Source organism: Mus musculus, chromosome 1, assembly GCF_000001635.26.
Source record: "Mus musculus strain C57BL/6J chromosome 1, GRCm38.p6 C57BL/6J".
Taxonomy (NCBI): Eukaryota; Metazoa; Chordata; class Mammalia; order Rodentia; family Muridae; genus Mus; species Mus musculus.
The window spans coordinates 146,728,395-146,749,733 of NC_000067.6; the positions used below are offsets into that span (position 1 = coordinate 146,728,395).

The 21,339-nt window shown below is 34.7% G+C and overlaps 1 protein-coding gene across 7 annotated transcripts in view; it reads left to right on the top strand.

Moving 5' to 3' along the window:
- Nucleotides 1-21,339, top strand: part of Brinp3 (bone morphogenetic protein/retinoic acid inducible neural specific 3) — a 406,844-nt gene that overhangs the window by 232,766 nt on the left and 152,739 nt on the right. For all 7 annotated transcript variants that reach the window (NM_001357571.1, NM_153539.3, XM_030252958.1 and 4 more), the window contains one exon: nucleotides 18,086-18,191. In NM_001357571.1, coding sequence (NP_001344500.1) covers nucleotides 18,086-18,191 — 106 coding nt within the window. The remainder of the gene's footprint in view (nucleotides 1-18,085; nucleotides 18,192-21,339) is intronic.

Genomic DNA, 21,339 nt, shown 5'->3' on the forward strand with positions numbered 1-21,339 from the left:
CCATTTGATGCTGCAAGCCGAGAGATGAGTGCCCACATGTCTACGCTGAGCCAGGTCATCCCCATGATCCACATCCTCAGCAGAAAAGTGGAGATGCTGTTTGGGGAGACCATGGGCATTGACACCATGCTTAAGTCCCTGAAGGAAGCCATGGCAAGCCGCCTGTCTGCCACACTCCATGACCCCAGGTACATCTTTGCCACACTGCTGGACCCTCGCTACAAAGCTTCCCTGTTCACAGAGGAGGAGGCAGAGCAGTACAGGCAAGACTTAATCAGGGAGCTAGAAATACTGAATTCTACCTCAGAGGACACTGCCACCTCCAATGGCTGTGACTCAGGGTCCCCACTTAAAGACACTGGCACAGAGGAGAGCCTGTGGTCACTCGCACCGATAAAGAGAGATCAGAGAGAGAAGCTACCTGAAGACATGGTGCTTGCGTATTTGGAGGAAGAGGTGCTGGAACACAGCTGTGACCCACTCACCTACTGGAACCTAAAGCGGTCATCGTGGCCTGGGCTGTCTACCTTAGCAGTTCGATTTCTGGGATGTCCCCCAAGTACAGTCCCCTCAGAAAAGCTGTTCAGCACACCCATGGATGCTGGCAGCTTTGGCCAGCCCAGGCTCATGATGGAGCATTTTGAAAAGCTCATCTTTTTAAAAGTGAATCTTCCTTTAATATGCTTTCAGTATTGAACTCAGAGATGGAGCCACCAGACTGGAAACGTGCTTCAGAGTGCTAGCTATTGTACCAGGGCTGACTTGCCTGGCAGGGCCATGTAGGACACCAGACCAGGCATCTGGGGCTACCTGCCAGTTCTCACCATAATATCCACATGTGCCTTACTCCTCCTTCAGGCCAGGTGTCAAGGTGCGTTTTCAGAAGCCCACTAGAAACAGTCTTGGCAATTATGAAATAGGATGATCAGGTTTAAAACTATAAAGGTTTTTTGTTTTGTTTTGAGGGGATAGTAATCTGTTTTACTAGAATGAAAGGAAGATGTAAACAATTTTATTATGTAGGGTTTTTATTCAGTTGTGTAAAAACCACAAATCAGGTGCTGTATTTTAATTAAATATTTTAATTGCAACAAAAAAAAAGAAATTGAATAAGTATTATACATAACTAATTTTTAAAAACTTCTTTAATGTCACTCTTCAAACAATTAATAAATGTGATATAGGTTTCAAATTCTTTAGTAATATATGTACATATTTTCTGAGAATAGTTTTCTCAAATATGCATGTTATATCCACAATCATAAGTATTACAAATTTCTATTAGTTAGATTTGTTTTTAAGAAACTAAATATTTTAAAGAAAATACTAAATGCAAAAGGATTTGATCATATAGATCAAATTTGTTTATTATGTATACTTTTAATTTTCACTTAAGATAGCTAGTATCTCTGCAACATTATAACCAGAACTCTTCATTAATGTGAATTTTTGAAGACAAAATATATAGTACATTTCTCAAATAAAACAAAGACAGAAATAACAGGTTTATATAAAACTTCACAAATGTTTTAATAGATATGATTATATATACATATATGTGAATATATATATATATAGTAAGCAGAATATATTGTATGAATACACTCATATGTGTGTGTATGTGTGTGTGTGTGTATGTATGGAGAGAGAACTTTTTCTCCAATAATATAAATGAAAATTTTGTATGTTCACCTCCTAGAAAAGGCTATCATGAGTGTAACTTTATATAACTGCTGTTCTTACATAGTTGGTAAATGGAAAACTCTGAAACTGAGAAAAACATCATGACTATAATGTAGTTTCTTTGTTTTTGTCCTAATAACTTCCTTTTCTGGGATTCACAATTTGTTCTAACAGTTAGACTAAGCTTAAGCATGCTATTAAATTGAACTTTAGAAATATTGCTTTACATATTTAAATGTTAATTTTTACTGTCACTATAGAGATGTTTTAAGAAAACTAAAATGAAGTAGAAAAGATGTTCATTTCAAGTACTAGTTTAAGGATTTTCTTCCTACAATGTATTTCATTATATTGTGGGCAATGAATGAATTCGAAAAGAATAACCATTCAGTCACAAATTACCAAACAGTATATTTTTTGCTGCCTCACTGATAATGGATTAGTGTTAGCTTTAGAGAGTGACATAAGCCATAATAAACTAAATAATTATATCTTTTAAAGAACAGGATACACATGACTGTCAGTGTAAATAAACCGATAAAATTATTTGTAACACTAGAAACTAACTCTAGAGTAAACTAGGAGAAATAACATTTAGATGGTTGAAAGACATTTCAAATTATCTCACTGAAATTACAGATCTGGTCTTTCATCTACTTCAAAGCATGGAAAACAGTTATATGTTTCAAGTTCATCAAAATTTCCCATGATATTCTACATTACTACAATTTCTATGAGATATTAATTTTTTCTGTAATCTTATGTTGAAAAAATAAAAAAATTGAAATGAAGGACCATCTAAAATGATTAATCTCCTTTGTACATTGATTGCTTTTTGTGGATTTTATTCTTTGGAAAGATTAAACTTTCCAAGAGGCCATAATTTAGATCAGTATGGAGATCCAGGTTCATAGATGTAGGTCTTTATAACTACAGGCTGTTCTGTGGAATGATGTTTGTTTTTATTGCAACCAGAATGTCCATATTTCCAGTAAAGATCCCAAAATATCTGAGAAATATCAAAGGAGTACAGCAGTCTTTTTGGGACTCTGGGTTTTAAACTGCATGCTCCTGGTACAGTGACAGACAGGTAGATAAATGGAATAGAATTGAACACCCAGAAATGAACCCACACACCTATGGTCACTTGATCTTTGACAAAGGAGCTAAAACCATTCAGTGGAAAAAAGACAGCATTTTTAATAATGATGCTGGCTCAACTGGCAGTTAGCATGTAGAAGAATGTGAATTAATCCATTCTTACCTCCTTGAACAAAGCTGAAGTCTATGTGGATCAAGAAACTCCACATAAAACCAGAGACACTGAAGGTTATAGAGGAGAAACTGGGGAAGAGTCTTGAACATATGGGCACAGGGAAAAATTCATAAACAGAACAGCAATGGCTTGTACTGTAAGATCAAGAAATAACAAAAGGGACCTCATAAAATTGCAAAGCATCTCTAAGGCCAAGGACACTGTCAATAAGACAAAAAGGCAACCAACAGACTGGGAAAAAACTTTTACCAATCCTAAATTCAATAGAGGGTTAGTATCCAATATATACAAAGAACACAAGAAGTTAGACTCCAGAAACCCCAAATAACCCCATTAAAAATGGGGTACAGAGCTAATCAAAGAATTTTCAACTTAAGAATACAGAATAGCCATAGAGAAGTACCTAAAAATGTTCAACATCCTTAGTCATCAGAGAAATGCAACTCAAAATAACCCTGAGATTCCACCTCACACCAGTCAGAATGGCTAAAATGAAAAACTCAGATGACAGCAGATGCTTGTGAGGATGTGGAGGAAAAGAAACACTCCTCTATTGTTGGTGGGATTGCAAGCTGGTACAACCACTCTGGAAATCAGTCTGGCAGTTCCTCAGAAAATGAGACATAGTACTACCAGAGGATCCCGCAATACCTCTCCTGGGCATATATCCAGAAGATGTTCCAACTGGTAATAAGAACACATGTTCCACTACTATGTTCATAGCAGCCTTATTTATAATAGTCAGGAGTTGGAAAGAATCCAGATGTCCATCAAAAGAGGAATGGATACAGAAAATGTGGTACATTTACACAATGAAGAACTACACAGCTATTAAAAACAATGAATTTATGAAATTCTTAGACAAGTGGATGGATCTTGAGGCTATCAACCTGAGTGAGGTAATACAATCACAAAAGAACATGAATGATATGCACTCACTGCTAAATGCGTATTAGCCCAGCTTGGAATACCTAAGATACTATTCGCAAAACACATGAAACTCAAGAAGGAAGACCAGTGTGGATACTTCAGTCCTTCTTAGAAGGGGGGACAAAATACCCAGGGAAGGTGTTACAGAGACAAAATGTGAAGCAGAGTCTGAAGGAATGACCATCCAGAGACTGCCCCACCTGGAGATTCATCCCATATAGTCATCAATCCCAGAAAGTATTGCGGATGCCAACAAGTGCTTGCTGACAGGAGCCTGATATAGCTGTCTCCTGAGAGGATTTGCCAGTATCTGACAAATACAGAAGTGGATGCTTACAACCATCCATTGGACAGAGCACAATGTCCCCAATGAAAGAGCTAGAGATAGTACCCAAGTAGCTGAAAGGGTTTGCAGCCCCTTAGGAGGAATAACAATATGAACTAACCGGTTTCTCCAGATTTCCCTGGGACTAAACCACCAACCAAAGGAAACACATGGTGGGATTCATGGCTCTGCATTTGTAGCAGAGGATGGCCTAGTTGGTCATCAATGGGATATGCCTTTGGTCCTGTGAAAGCTCTATTCCTCAGAGTAGAGGAATGCCAGGACCAGGACATGGGAGTAGGTGGGTTGGTGAGCAGGCAGAGGGGGGAAAGAATAGGGGAAAACTAGGAAAGGGGATAACATTTGAAATATAAATAAAAGGAAATGTCTAATAAAAAAGAAATTAAGTAGTCAGTAAGAGACAACACAAAGTATACAGATACAGAAGAATGACATCAGACATAAGAGAAAGATGTGTGGGAGTTCACAGTAGATTCATTACACTTTTTTTATTTCTTCCAACAAATTGATAAATGTGTTGAAAATGAGTAATCATTTACACTGTATTTTATCATACTTTCATTAATATTAAAAGCTACTAGTGTTAGTTATACATTTCATGTAACATTTTGAATAAAATGAAATTAGTAGAATGAAATATTATGCTAAAATATTGTAAAGAAATTTGATCTGTACATTGATTATTTAAATCTCTTGGCATTTCAATAACATATACACAATTTATGTTCCTTACATAATTCCTCTATTCCTATGTAGTTCATGTTTTTCTGAAGAAACCCTAGTACTGACTTTTGGTGATTATCATTGCCAAAAAAATTTAAGTTTTCACTTACTTTTTGTGAGCAAAGCCAATTTATTCAGATAAAAAATAAATGACAGAAATGTTTCTGTAATGGCCAGTTGCAACAAGAAATCTACTTCTCTCTTGCTAATGATGCTTAAGACCAGAACTTTTCTATGCTCTTCTCATCAGTTCTCTCGGGCTCTCGTTTAATTGGGTGATAAATGGATGGATATGACAATCTCAGTATGAAAGTTCAGCCAGTCTATGTGCACACATTATTTGTCCTATTACAAAGAGATAACTGAAGTCAGAAGCTGCTGAAAATCTATTCAGAAATATGTGATACTGCTGGACATCAAAAGACACAAGCAACAAGAGCTTTAATAAATATTTCAGAATGTTAATATTAAATATGCAATTTCAAAGGAGTAATGGGAAGTTTTGTGTTAAGGCTTTTTTTAAAAAGTGAGATAGAAGACATTTGTAGAAATACTCTAATAATACAGTATACTACGTCCTAACCCAAAGAAAACATAAGAAGAATTATGAATTGTCTTATGAACTTTGATACACACACACACAAACACCTATTTCTAATCAGCTATCTATCGTTGGTGTCGTAATACACTGCAACTATTTGGGGGACTGTTGCTGACATTCTGATAGTGACAGATTAGCCATGGTATGCTTTGTATGAGCTCCTAACAGTGTTGGTCTGTCAGGGAACTTGATTTCACAGACACTGTCCTCTAACACAGTTATAGAAACTTCATGCAAATGCTTGACATTTACTCTTAATTATTTTCAGTTACTCTGTCAAAGAGAGCAAAATATAAAACTGGAATTCTAATATATATCTACGGGAAGGAACATCAGCTTATTTCTCACTGTCATCTAAGGCTCCATGTACAGAATCAAGTTCTCCACTGTGGAGGACTGAATCTTAACACAAATTAGTAAATTATTTATTTCTGTTTGAGTGCTAAAACAGATTTTGTTTTTATCTGGTCATGTGCTTGATTGTAGACCAAAGTCTCTGCTAGCCTTGTTTCTTCATCATTCCATCAAAGAAGGACATAATATATTCAGGTTCAGAAATATTTAGATTTTTTTTAATCTTAGGCCATTGAAGATATTTGGAAAAGAAACCAGAAAACCAACCAAAAGCAGCCTGAGTATATTCTTTCCCAAACAAACATCACTATTTGCAGGTCTGAATTTTTTTCTAATCCTTGTTCTTGGAAGATTATTCATAATAATTTAGAATTCAGATGATATAAAATTTGATATTTTCATTCATAAAAGTACACTGATTATATTATTCTTCAAGATGATTAAAAATACTGTCTACTTTATAATATTCTTCAAGATGATTAAAAATACTGTCTACTTTATAATAATGTGGTATTTGTTCTCTGAACATTGCTTTAGAAATATTATTTATTATTCAGTTTTAAAGTTGATGGTCAGTTTTAATAGTATAAAACCCTGACATTTAGGACCAGTGAGTGAGCACAATGGATACAGTTACTTGATGCCAAGAGTACTAAGTAAAGTTCTATCCTTTGAATCCATATTATGCAGGAGAGCTGACTTCATCAAGTTGTATTCTGACTAACACACACACACATACACACACACACACTCCCCCCACCACACACAAATGAAAGGTTGAATAAATGTATAAATAGAAAATAAAAATACAGACCGTATTCATCGCTCTAGCTGCGTATGTGGTCGTATCTGGCATCAATGAGAGGGGAGGTCCTTGGTCCTGTGAAGGCTCAATGCCCCAGCTAGGGCACTGAGGCAAGAGTGGATGGGTGAGGAAGCACGCTCACAGAAGGAGGGAGAGGGGTGATGGGACTGGGGGTTTGCAGAGGAAAATCAAAAAATGGAATAACATTTGAAATGTAAATAAATAAAATAACCAATAAAAAATAAAATAAGCTGGACAGTGGTGGCATATGCCTTTAACCCCAGCACTTGCGAGGCAGAGGCAGGTGGATTTCAGAGTTCGAGGCCAGCCTGGTCTAGAGAGTGTGTTTCAGGACAGCTTGAGGTATACAGAGAAACCCTGTCTAGAAAAACCAAAGTAAATAAATAAATAAATAAATAAATAAAAGTATATAGTCCATAGAACATACAATAAAGTGCAAAAATCATACAACATTTTACTTTTAAATTTGGTTACATTTATAAAATAAGTACAATAGATTGTTGCCTTATAGTTTCTGTCTTTTTCCCCTAGAATTTAATTTATTTTGTACGACAACACTACCGACTTCAGGACTTGCATGTTACGTTTATTACATGGACATAATAAGAGTATGCATGTTCAGCCCCGCCCTTCACTGGGGTAGACACTCTGTGTTCCTTGCGCACTCCCTTTTGCAGGGAGGTTTACTTCTCTTGCAGGGTTTGTATTGAAAATATCACATGACTCCCAGACAGTTGTAGTGTAATAACAAAATGCCTTTTAGAGTTTGATAATAGAGCGCAAAATTACACTTCCATAATACCATGAATGACAGCTATCACAAAAATAACCTAAGCCCGCAGAATGTATATCCCAATAGTTAGGCACTCATAAAGTCTTTTGATCTCTCCTCTCTAGTTTTTTGTTGTTGCTGCTGTTGCTGTAATTTAATATCTAAAAGTAAATAAAAAAAAAATAACATTCAAGGAGTGAGCCGCAGGTTTGGCCTCTCCATTGCCCAACAAGCAGTAACATTTAAGTTCCATGGAAACCATGGTTCAAGCACAAAGAAATCCTGTTTTTATAGGCAACCTGGCTATCCCTCGATTGTGTCCAGTTTACCTATTATGCATCACGTTAATAGACACTTTAAGAGCACCTAAAAACAACTTTTCTCTCCTGGCGTGTAATTTTTTTTTTAAATGTTTGCTCAAAGAGTGCACACAGACTCACTCAATAGATTGGCATGTGGTTGTTTGTGGGTGAGAAGTCTCAGTGTTTATTTTGATGGAGGATAATTTGCAGGGTACAGAAAAGTAGGACAATCATTGTAGCCGTGCATGGAACCTTTGAGGCAGGAACAAGAAGAAACCACTTCGAAATAATTGTGTTCCTACAAAGTAAATTCTGTAGTGTCTCCAAATAAATCCACGTCCTAGCTTTTTGTAGCAGTCTTATAAAACTATTACTGTTTTATTTACATAAATTCATTTTGCTACACATTGTTCTTATTTTAATAAGTTATGCTTATACTCTCTGTTTTGTGTATATCTAATGGGTATATGTAGCAGTGTTTGTAAAATCTTTTTGAGACACTAGGTAGCCTTGGGTGCCCTCATACACCCTATGTAGACCAAAGGGGACTTCAACTCACACAGATCTCCTACTTCTACCTCCAAAATGCAGGGATGAAAGATAGGTGCCATCACACCAGTTATAATATCTTCTTATTCTTGTATTTATACACACACACACACAAAACAAACAAACAAACCAACAAACAAACAACCATCTGAAGATCTCTGGACAGATAGATGTCTCAGCCTCTATAGATGACAAGATTGCATTTTTTAGCATCTATACAGAGGGCACCCAAGATCACTTTTATTGTCAGCTCCAGGGAATCTTAGTCTGTGTTGTAGACTACAGACGTATCTGCACTCACACATGTATGTGACCTAACACAGGCACACAATATATACAGAAGTTTAACGATACATAAATAAAGCAAAATAAAACAAATATGAGCTTCTTGAAATGAAGCAATGCAATATATTTTAATATATAGTCTAGGATAAGCTTGTGTTTGGCTGACACTTGTGCTTTTCATAACAGAATGTTGGTGATATGGGCACTGATTATAGACCATAAACTATTTTGAAATGCTAGTAAATAAATGGATCAAGTTCAAGAAAACATGGACAAATTCCAATATATATATTTCACTATTTGTATTAATTATGTATCGTACACTAACCATAATTCTCACTACATCATGTAAATGTAAAGAATATATTGATTAGCTGTACCTAAGCATTTTTATCTAGGAATACTTAACATGAGTTTGCACTTTTAAAACAATAATAAAATACACAATTTTGAATCTTAGAAAATATTTTTGATCCTGACTAAAATGTAGGCCAAAAAGAACATTTCAAATACTCTTTAAAACACTTTCAATTTAAAAAGATGATGGATCCATCTCAAGGGGAGGCTCCAAGGCCTGACCCTATTGCTGGTGCTATGGGGTGCTTACAGACAGGAATCTAGCATGGCTGACCTCTAAGAGGCTCTACCAGCAGCTGACTGATACAATACAGATGCAGATATTTACACCCAACCAGTTGAAAGAAGCCAGGGACCCCCGTGGTTGAATTAGGGAAAGACTGCAAGAAGCTGAGGGGGAGCATGACCCCAAGTGTTTTCAAGTTGATGGATTTTTTCTCCAAGATAATTGTTAAAAGTTTAACTGTTAAAAGTACTTGCTCGTTTACTCTATAGGTACTGAATTCTCACCCTATTCCAGATATAATATAGTTATTAATAAGAAAATAAGAACTAAATACACAATGGATGCATTGATTGTACTATAATTTTAGGATTGTCATAATAAAGCATAGGAACTATGGTAAGAAGTTAGAGTGAGATAGAAAAATGCTTTCAACACTTAATCCTTAATTAATAGCATAGTGCTTTAAATAATGTTTGAAATATAAATTCTCAGAATTAATTTACCAAATGGGTTTCTGGAGTGTTTTTCACTTAATCTCTCCACGCCTGTTTGATTGATTAGGGTGACTGATTGATTGATTGATTTGCTTCAGAATTTTATGTGTATAGGTGTTTTGGCTGGTACCCTCACATGTCAGAAATGAGTCTTAGTTTTCCCTCCATAGCTAGAGTCACAGATATTAAGTGTTGTCATCTCAATGCTGGAAATCTTCTAGAACAGCATTAATACTCTTAAGCATTTAGTTGTCTCTCTAGTTTTCGATGCATGGATTATTGATAGACAAATGCATAAAGAGGCACATAGAAATCCAAAACTCCAGCTTCAGATGGATATGATTTGTACCTTGAAAAAATGTTAACAAAAATATTAATAAAAAGCTATTAACCTATTAATCAACTTACTTGTTTGTACATAACATAAACACAGAACAGAGAGCTCAAAATAGGACCATTTCAGCAGCTGCTGTTTACATCCAAAAGAAAGTTCCCAGAAGTTAACAAATCTTCTTATCTATTTACTGTTACTTCCACACTCAGCAACAATCATCCTGGTCTCTGACACTACATTATTTTTGCCTAAGTAATTTAATATGTAACAATGGAGCATATTCTTTACTTGTTTATTTACAGTTTTTCCATTCACTTAATTTTCATTTAATATAAGCATCTGATTTGACACAGCATTACTTCTGTAACATTCCATTTCTGAGACCAGACCTTCTCATTTTATGCCATTGCCTTAAATATTCTACTACAGAAGTCAAACTTTGAATTTACTTCCACATTATATTAACAGCTGATAGAAATGGTGACGTTATTGTAGATTGCACTGCTAACAGGTTCTGCATACCCAGAGTGTCCTCACTGTGAATGTCTTTGCTTTTTAGCATATTCATTGTTACTTTATCCTCAACACCTAGGTTATGCCTTTGTCTATTTATGAAGACATTCTCCAGTGGAGCTTTTAGGAAAACAGTTATTTTGAAGTATGATCAACGATGTTTATTTTCCTCTTTTCTTTTTCTAACCATTTGTAGTATGTCATTATTCTATTTTTTCAGGCCTTTGTTAAGAAAGGTATGTCACTTAATTTTTTGAGAATTTAATACCCGAGTAGGACTATATTCATATTATGTTATTGCTTCTTCTCTCCATCTAACAACTCCCATGTTCCCCTGATTCTCTCTCAGGTTCGTGACCTCTTCAGCTTCCTGACTTAGGTATTATATTTTTGCAAATGAGCTACCTGGTTTATATCATCAGCCCATTGCTTAATCTGTACATAAACAAAGCTATGTATAATTAAATGATACTTTATTTAAATCAAAGAACACTTTCGTAGAACCAAATTTAACTGTGAAATACAAACGTATCTTTTCAATAAGAAAGGCTTGTGTGAGTTCGTTTGAAGTTCTGTTAGATCAATGTGGGGGGATCTAGTCAGATTATCCTGATAGGTGAACCTTACTCATGTTTACATTGCATCTTGGAAGTGATGACCAAAGTCAGGGTTAAAACACAAATATAGATAGATGATAGATAGATAGATAGATAGATAGATAGATAGATAGATAGATAGATAGATAGAGACAGATAGAGACAGATACATACATAGATAAACAGAGAGATAGAAATAGAGATATTAAGACAGGAAGTTATGAGGAAAAGGGGATAGAAAATTCCTGGGAAGAAATAGAAGGAGTAAGGATTTGATATTATCAAGACACAATTTATACCTTAGTGAAATTTTCAAAGAAAAATAAAACCAAGATAATAAGAAATCCTAAATCTTAGGAAGAAAAGAAAATGACTGTGAATGTGTTAGTGCTATGAGCAAACAATAGTTCTGAACTGAAACTTCTCATTTCAAGTATTTTCATGTGTAATAAAACTCTGACAGTAAACAAGCAAACGTGAGAAAAATATTAGCAGTTGTTCCTCTGGGCTAGTCATTTATCTAGTTGCCTGCATTTCCAACACAGACATTTATTACTGTTTTTATTGAAAATGGCAGGTTGAACAAATAATAATATTGCTACTCTCTATGTCTTGTAGTCATGTAACCAAAGAATAGTACAAAGATGACAAGATACTGTCAGGGAAAAGACACATTTATGTCTTTTTCAGAACAGAAAAGAAATAAGAAATTCTTTCCTTTGAGTGTTTTCTAGCATTGCTAGAAACATTAAACATCATAAAATGCCGATTTAAAAATAATATGCATAGTTGATTTTAAAAGTGATTTATATGACCATACATTATATTGAATTCATAAGAAGCCATGATTACTTTTGCCAAAAATGTCCTAATTTTTAATGTTATATGTAAAACCCCCAAAATAAAAGCATTGTGAGATAAAATGTATCTGTTAGTGAGTGGAACAGAACTTGCTAATAATACACTAGACACAATATTCAATGTTCAACACTACAAAAATTCAGAACAAACAAATAAATAGAAATTGTACTCAAGTCATATTATTCAAAGACAGTCTTAATACTAAAATGAGTGTTGATCAAAATTATGATAGTTTAAAGTTAATGTATAATTACAAAAATGTATGATTGCATATATGTGTTAATGTCCAAGACAATGTAATTTATATTCAATATAAATAAATACATTTTTTGCTTAATGTTAATTTTCAAAATTCCTCAATTATACACAGTACAACTCCTTTTATTTTCCTGGGTGTTATTTTTCCCTGCTCTGTGACTATGCTTAATCAACTTTCTGTAATAGTATAGCAATTGTAATTCTTATATTGTTATTTACTTACTTGTGTGTGTCTGTGTGTGTGTGTGTCCATGTGTGTGTGTATTACATGTTCCATGATAAGTTAATTTGGAATTTGGCATTACTAAGAAGTAAGTGTATTATATTTTTCAAAAGTAACTGTATCGATAACAAAAACAATGCTATAAGGAAGAGCAGCATGCGACAAATTCCCCATGGAATTGATACAGAGACAGAGAGCTCGATCAATGGAAGAGAACTGAAAACACAGAAATAAACCCACACTTATAGACACTTGATATTTGAGAAAGAAGCCAAAATTATACAGTGTGAAAAAAGGAAGCATCTTCAACAAATGGTGCTTGTCTAACTGGCAGTCTGAATGTAGAAGAATGAAAATTGATCCAGATTTATCACTTTATACAAAGTTCAAGTCTAAGACAATCAAGGACCTCCACATAAAACCAGATACACTGAATCTAATCAAAGAGAAAGTGAGAAAGAGCCTTGAACACATTGGCACAGGGGAAACTTTCCTGAACAGATCACCAATGACTCAGAATCTAAGATCAAGAATTGATAAATGGACTTCATGAAACTAAAAAGCTTCTGTAATGCAAAGAACACAGTCAATAAGACAAAACAGCAACCTACAGATTGGAAAAATATCTTTACCAACTCTACATATGACAGAGAGCTAATATTCCAAAATGTACAAAGAACTCAAGAAGACCCCAGAAAACCAAATAACCCAATTAAAAAATGAGCTACAGAGCTAAATAAACAGAATTCTCACAGAGGAGTCTCACCTGGGTAAGAAGAACTTAAAGAAATATTTCCCATCCTTAGTCAACATGGAAATGCAAATAAAATCAATCCTGAGATTCCATCTTACTCCAGTCAGAATAGTTAAGATCAAAACTCAGGCGACAGCAAATGTTGGTGAGGATATGGAGAAATGGGAACACTCCTTCATTGCTGTTGTGTTTGAAAACTGGTACAGCCAACTCTGGAAATCAATCTCGTAGTTTCTCAGAAAAATGGAAGTAGTTCTAATGGAAGACATACCTATAGAACTTCTGGGTATATATCCAAAAGATATTAGAGCATATCACAAGGACACATGCTCCACTATGTACATAGCAGCTGTATGTGTTATAGCCAGAAGCTGGATAAAACCCAGCTGTCCCTTAACCAAGGAATAGATACAGAAAATAGTGGTTTATTTGCATAAAGGAATACTACTCAGTTATTAAAATGAGAATATACTGAATTTTGCGGACAAATGGACAGAACTAGAAAATATTCTGAGTGAGATAACTCATACCCCAAAGAGCATATATGTTATGTACTTACTAATAAGTGAATATTAGCCAAAAAGTTCAGAGCCCCCATGACACAACTTTCAGAATACATAAAGCTTAACAAGAAGAGCCAAGTGTGAATGCTTCAATCCTGCTCAGAAGGGGGAACAAAATAATCATAGGACGTAGAGGAAGGGTGGGACCTGCAGGGAGAGGGAAGTGAGAGCTAGAAAAGGAGGTATTTCAGGTATGGGGCAAGACAGGAGAGAAGCCCAGAGGGCCAAGACAATAAATAGAATTATGCATCAGTGTAGGTTGGGGGCCAGGGTATACCCTAGAAATTCCCAGTCACCAGGGATGTGATAAGCTCCCAGGACCCAATGAGAATGACCTTAACTGAAATGTCCAACAATGGGGAGATGGAACCTGAGTAGGCCACCTCCATTAGAGAGACATTGACCCCAGTTGAGGGATGGAGCCACTCAAGCATGTCAAAATTTTTGATCCAGAATTGTTCCTGTCTAAAGGAAATGCAGGAATAAAATGGAGCAGAGACTGAAGGAAAGGTCATCCAGAGACTTCCCCAACTTGGGACCCATCCCATGTGTAGGCACCAAGCCCTTACACTATTGCTGATGACATGTTTGCTTGAAGACAGGAATCTGTCATGGCTGTCATCTGAAAGGCTCTACCAGTAGCTGAGACAGATACATATGCTTACATCCAGCCATTGAATCGAGCTCAGGGACCACTATGGACGAGTTAGGGGAAGGACTGAAGGAGCTGAAGGTGATTGCAACCCCAAACGAGAGCGGCATTATCAACTAATTGGACATCTCTGAGAACCGAGGGACTAAGTCACCAATGAAAGAGCATACATGTGCTGCTGGTCTGTGGTCTGAGCTACATATAAAACAAAAGATTTTCATTCTGGCTTCAGTAGGAGGGGATATGCTTGGTATTGTGGAGGGTTGATTCCCTAGAGAAGGGTGAGGTAGGTGCATGGGTCAGGGAGCACTCTCTTAGAGGAGAAGGGGAATGGGAGGGAGTGGGACCCTCATAGAGGGTGGACTAGAAAATGGGATAACATATGAAATGTAAATAAATAAAATAGTTAATTTAAAGTGCAAAAAATAAAAATAAAATAAAAAAAAAGGAGAAAAACATGCTTCATCCTGATGAAATATGTGTGAAGGTGTGTGCTCATGAATGCGCAAGCATTCCAAAATATATGAATAGAATCTTCTCAGTCAGTATGTTACTGGTATACATATCAGGGTTAGCTACTTGGTATTGGATGGATACCTTGGGGTCTTTTTCCCTGGGAATAAATTTTGCCCTGCTCTCAGTATTCCCCACTTGCCCGTTGTTCAATTTCTAGTGTGGAGATACCATTAACAGATCCGCCCTCCCTGTTAGCAATATATGGATGCCATCCTTGTTCAGATCTTGTTAGGCACACACGCTAATGAGACTTCATAGAGGTAGCTTCTCTGACTTTTCTAGGAGAAAATCTCTCAGAAAACTTCCTTCTCTTGCTTTTACAAACCCTTTGTTTCTTCTACCTCTATGATACCTGTGTCTTAGGAAAAGGATTGTTGTAATTGATGTATGAGTTGAGACTTGGCTGCAGAGATTTTCTTGTTCTCTGATGTCTGGTGGACCATTTTATTCTGTAAGGATTTTTTAATTGTTGCAAGGAGGTTGATGAGTGAGGCCTATATAAACTTTGGGTATAAAAAATAATATTTAGAATGTTGTTAAGAAATGTGATGGTTTGGAAAAGTGTCAAGTGTAGGTCCTTCTCCCACATCCTTGATCTCATTGTGCAGGTCTAGGTAGTTTATTAGGTTTTCAGTGGGAAGGAGGATTTCCTGCTCATTGAGGTTATTAAGTACAAGTAGGCAACTGTTGATTGCTGTCAAAATGTATATGTGAGTATTGTGTTCTTTGGTATACAATGCCATGATGGACCACTGCTTTAGTTCATGGGTATAGTAACAAGGAAGAAATTCTGACTGCTTCCATCTATTGAAGTCATGTATGGAGCCCTCAGATATCATGAAATCTAGTTTTAAAGGAAGAGGCTTTTAGTTCAGTTCCAGATCAGGTCTTCAAGATTACATGTTCAAATTCATAGTGTGTTCAACAATAGGGATTCCCTGCAACTTCTAGGTGGCAATCGAAGACAAGAGTCAAAACTTATATTATTTTTGGAGTCTCTTTGGCAACCTTGAACAAACACCCAGAAGGGGATTTGTCAAGCCTTTTATTGGTGACTTTGTCAGGTAGCCTATAGCTATTGGGGGAAGTACTGTTACCCAAGATAGGAAGGTTACAATTTAACTACAAATGTATATATTAAATAGGATTATGATTATCTGTAACTTTTAAATTAACCATTGGTAGAAGTTTTTTTTTTTCAGATTAATTAATTGTATGCATTTCATGTAATCTAAGTGAACATAAGCCTCTATCATTTGTTCACACAATTATAGTAATAGTTCTTTAATTTAGTAATAGATCTATAAAATTCTACAACTGTAAAATAAAGGAAACCATAGCAAAGGAAATTGAAAGAAAAATTGAAAACTATATGAAAGCCTCTTTGCAAAGTTTACTGTTTTTGTATCTTCACTGAAAATGATAGGTAGTCTAAAGATACTTTACATAAGCACTCAGGGACAGAATCAAATACATGCTCATCATATTCACATAGCAAGCTCTCTATAAGGAAAATTTTGACAAGGTTTAACCTTACTTTTCACATATCGTATGAAATGTCACATGACATACAGAACTCACTCTCCCTGTGCCATCAAACCCATAGCAGGTCCATGGACAGCCATTCCCATTACTCTTAACCAGGAATCAATTTGTACCATGATATAGATGATATGAGTCCTTGCTTTTAGTATATCCTGTCTCCCAAATAAATAAAATAAAATAAAATAAAATATCATTTTGGCACTATCATTCCTACTTTTAAAAACTCTAACCACAATCATTAATAAATTGCTATCAATGTCATTCATCATATTTTTAATCTATAAAATTACACCTGATTTCAAACATAGTCCATGAGAAATCTATAAGATATTAACGTTTTAACTGATGGCTAAAACTTCAAGTAATCATGGTATGTATTCTATCCTTTGCAGGATGTGGGTGCATTTGAAAACATTTGCTTAATAATTTGAGATTTAAATTTATTTCATTTGTATTTATTTCATTATTCTATTAAAAGTAAAATACTTGTGGACACTATTCCTTGTTCTATACCTAGTAAGTCATGTAGGATTCCTGTATCGATATAATATAATGTAAAATAATTTATTTTGTTGTCACAGGTTTAACTAAATTAAACACTTATAAGTAAATTCTATCTTTTGTGTTTTTGTTTTTGTTTTTGTTTTTGTTTTTGTTTTTCGAGACAGGGTTTCTCTGTAGCCCTGGCTGTCCTGGAACTCACTTTGTAGACCAGGCTGGCCTCAGACTCAGAAATCCACCTGCCTCTGCCTCCCAAGTGCTGGGATTAAAGGCGTGTGCCACCAAACCAGGCCAAATTCTATCTTCTTAAGGTCACAAATTTATCCACATAACAATAGATTTTAAAATTGTGTATCCATAATATATTTTACAACTCCATACTAAAACTTTGCTTTGAAAACTACAGCCTTTTTAGTGTATCTCACATGAAGTTGGTCTTGAGCATAAATAAAATAAATTAGATTCAATGGAGAGAAGGAGAACACTTCATTCAAACTTGGTTGGAAGAGGGTAAAGGGTAAAGTGAGTTAAGATCCCAGCTGAACAGAAGCACAGATTTCTGCTGAGCAGATAGAAGACAAACAACTTAGAAGTTGCTGCATTCATAAAGGTGGATATATTTTCACATCATGTAATAAAATTGATGGTCATTTTTTGACAGTGTCTTGGAATGTGACTGATTTACAAGTGAAAACTAAAATAATTATTATATAAGTCAAAAATTTCCAATAGCACTGAGGAGTTTGGCGTGTTATTTCTTTGCAAAAATATGATAATATATTACTAATTTTTTTCAAAGTGATCTTTATATGTATTAGATTTATGCCAGTCTCAAAAGAAGAAAAAGAAAATGCTGGAAATATGTTTCTTATCCTATGATTGTGCTTTAAAGTACCTCTTGTTGTTGTCCACTGTGTATCAAAACTTTCAGTGATGTTTACCATCAAAAAATATAGTTTCAGAAAAGCATACTCAACAGAAAGTACATTATAACAGCATGATTTATTTAATAAAGTTAATGAGTGGTTTCTCTTTGTTTAATCAGGTGACAGAAACACGGACAGGTCCTCTTGGCTGCAGTAACTATGACAACCTAGATTCTGTCAGCTCTGTTCTGGTTCAGAGTCCTGAGAATAAAATTCAGTTGCAAGGTAAGTTGGTAAATTTTCATGAATTCTTTATGAATCTAGGTGATAAGATATCCAGTTATAATTTCTTTTGGATTTATGGGAATAAGCCAGTGGGTGTTGGGAAGATGACTTATATTCACTTGGTCCTTTTCCAGAGGATCTGAGTCTAGTTCCTAGACCCCACATAGGTATGCTCATCACTCTCTGGGTATCAGGATTCAGGGACTCTGAAAGTCCTAGGGTTCTGAGACATCTGCAATGTTGTATACCTTTCTTTCTTTCTTTCTTTCTTTCTTTCTTTCTTTCTTTCTTTCTTTCTTTCTTTCTTTCTTTTTCTTTCTTTCTCTCTCTCTCTATCTGTCTGTCTGTCTATCTTTCTATCTATCTATCTATCTATCTATCTATCTATCTATCTATCTATCATCTATAACATATAGTTTAAAATAATAATAAATCTTACAAAGGAAAAGTTAAAGCATATCTGTACTAGTTTTTTCAAATTTATTGACAAGATGATCTAGACCATCAACCAAATAAGTTGATATTTCTTCACAAATTGAGTAATAATCATTAATTATTGTATGGATAATAGTTTTGTTTTAAATGCCAACCACCCTTCTATAGTGTGTCATATGTTCACTCTATATGCTTTAATAGTCCATGTATTTTTCATATTAATTATTGTACAATTGGTAATTCTTTCTATTCATATAAAATAGGACAGGCAGTTTAAATTTAACCTAATAGCAGACCATGGTACCTTAGTTCCCTGGTAAGTAGATGTATAGAGTATATTATATCAAATTGAGTTTATTCTCACTATTAAGTTCAGATTGATTTGTAATTCAATAGCATTCTAAGATGATTAAATTTAGGATGTTTTGCTAAAGACCCTAGCAATTGTATGTGTGTGTGTTTGTGTGATCTCTAAAATACACAAATATATATCCTGAAGTAAGTAAGCACATACTTATGGAATAGTTAAACAAATAATTAAAAATCATATATTGATGATGTGTACAAATAAATATTTTAAGACAAATAAATTAAATGAATATTTTCCTGCAGGAAGTATCTCAATTTATACCCTGTCTATAACCTGTAGACTTGCATTGCCTATAAAGGTACAGAACAGATATTTTGAAAAATTATAGAAGCTATACATGTAACTCTAAATTCATAAAAGTTCATTACTTACACATTTGATTTATATATACTATAGTTAATATTGTGGGTGCTTCATATCAAATTATAAACTCTAAGTAAATAGATAAAAAGAGTAAGCAAAAGAACCTTAAGTTTAGGGAATGAAGTTTATGTAAAAGTTGTTTAAAATTAAAAAGCAATTTATACTTGATTTGAAAATCATTCATAAACATTTGAAAATCATTCGAAATAAGCTTTATTATGTGAAATTACTTATGTATAGTTCTTTTGAGAGTTTATACTGGAAAGATTTTTGTTTTAAAGATTTTCATTCTGAAAATGTTATATTACAATTATTATATAGTATAACATATAATAATGTTGATAATATAGTACAGTAGGCAACTTAAATTCTTAGCTAAAATTTAAATTTTTAGGTAGTTTTAATAGATGAGTACATGTAATTAATAAAAATATAATGTAATTAATAAAAATGTAATGATGGGATGAAATATTTTGGGATACTGAAATTTGAAATAGAATCATGATTTCAAGGATGTATATGGGTGTATATACATACACACACATAAACACACATATATATATTTATAGATATACATATACATCTATATCTGTGTGTGTGTGTGTGTGTGTGTGTAAAACTGCACATGCACTGGGCATCTCTTTTATATGCTGGTATGTGGAGCTTAATGATCTTTCTCTTCTACTTCCTTCACATTTTAATATGTATTTTAATATTTAATTACATGTACTATCTTCACATAATTTTATGCTACTTTCCTCATTGCTTTATCTCAAATTCACTATCATTTTTAATTGTTATTATTAGATATTTATGTGATAACATATGTATTTAAGTATAAACCACTGAGTTAATGTAATGTTGCTTGTGTGTGTGTGTGTGCACACGCGCGTGCGATTTGGCTGACTGTGTAGTCCTGTGTATGTGTCTGGTTTCTGGATTCTGCTAAATACTGATTCTTTCTTTTTCAGTAGTCATAAAAGTTTAATTCTTCATCTAGGTGCAGTTTGGGTTTTCTACTGTCTATGTTGACATTCCATGCAGTGTGAGATTTGTTGTTGTTGTTGTTGTTGTTGTAGGTTTTGCTTAGACAACCTTATTGTTGAGAATTCATGTGTTCAGGTTCCCTGACATAAACAAGAGATATTATCAGTAGACTATCTGTACATCTGGATCTTGTAATTTTCCCAGTGTGTTTAATACCAGTTGTTCTAATTTTGAATAGTTGTGATTTCTGAAATGTTTTCTGCCTATGGCCAAAGGAAATTTCTTTGAAGAAAACTGAAAGCTACAGTTCCCTGTGGTCAGTTCCCTGTGGTCATAGGATAGCTATTCAGAATGGTGTTATGTGTTATACTGATTTAGGAAAGCAACAACCGCAGGGCTTGGTGGTGCACTCCTTTAATCCCAGCACTCGGGAGGCAGAGGCAGACAGATTTCTGGGTTTGAGGCCAGCCTGGTCTACAGAGTGAGTTCCAGGACAGCCAGGGCAATACAGAGAAACCCTGTCTCAAAAACAAAACAAAACAAAACACCAACCAACCAACCAAACAAACAACAACAACAAAAAGGAAAGCAGCAATCGCATATTCTCCTCTACGTTCTATGCTCTATGATGTCACAGGCCATGGGGTAGTTATTGTGGTTTTCAGTAGCAAATATGAGGACAATATAACTTTCAGTAAATATTTTAAAAGATATGTTGGGTTTAATTAATGGGTATGAGGAATTTTCTAGGTAAACTTCAAGGTAGTATGTTCTTTTTTTCTAATACATATTAACTGCCTCTCTCAGATATGTCATAATGTTAAAACTCACATTTTCTCCATATATTCTTCTTCCAGGACATACTATCAGAGTACTTCTAGACTATTAAATGTCATTTAAATGCAGATGATTTAATTGCATTGACCTCTTTCTCATGTAGAGTTATAATGAACATGACTCCAAGTTTATGTTTCTTGCTCTGCCTTAATACTG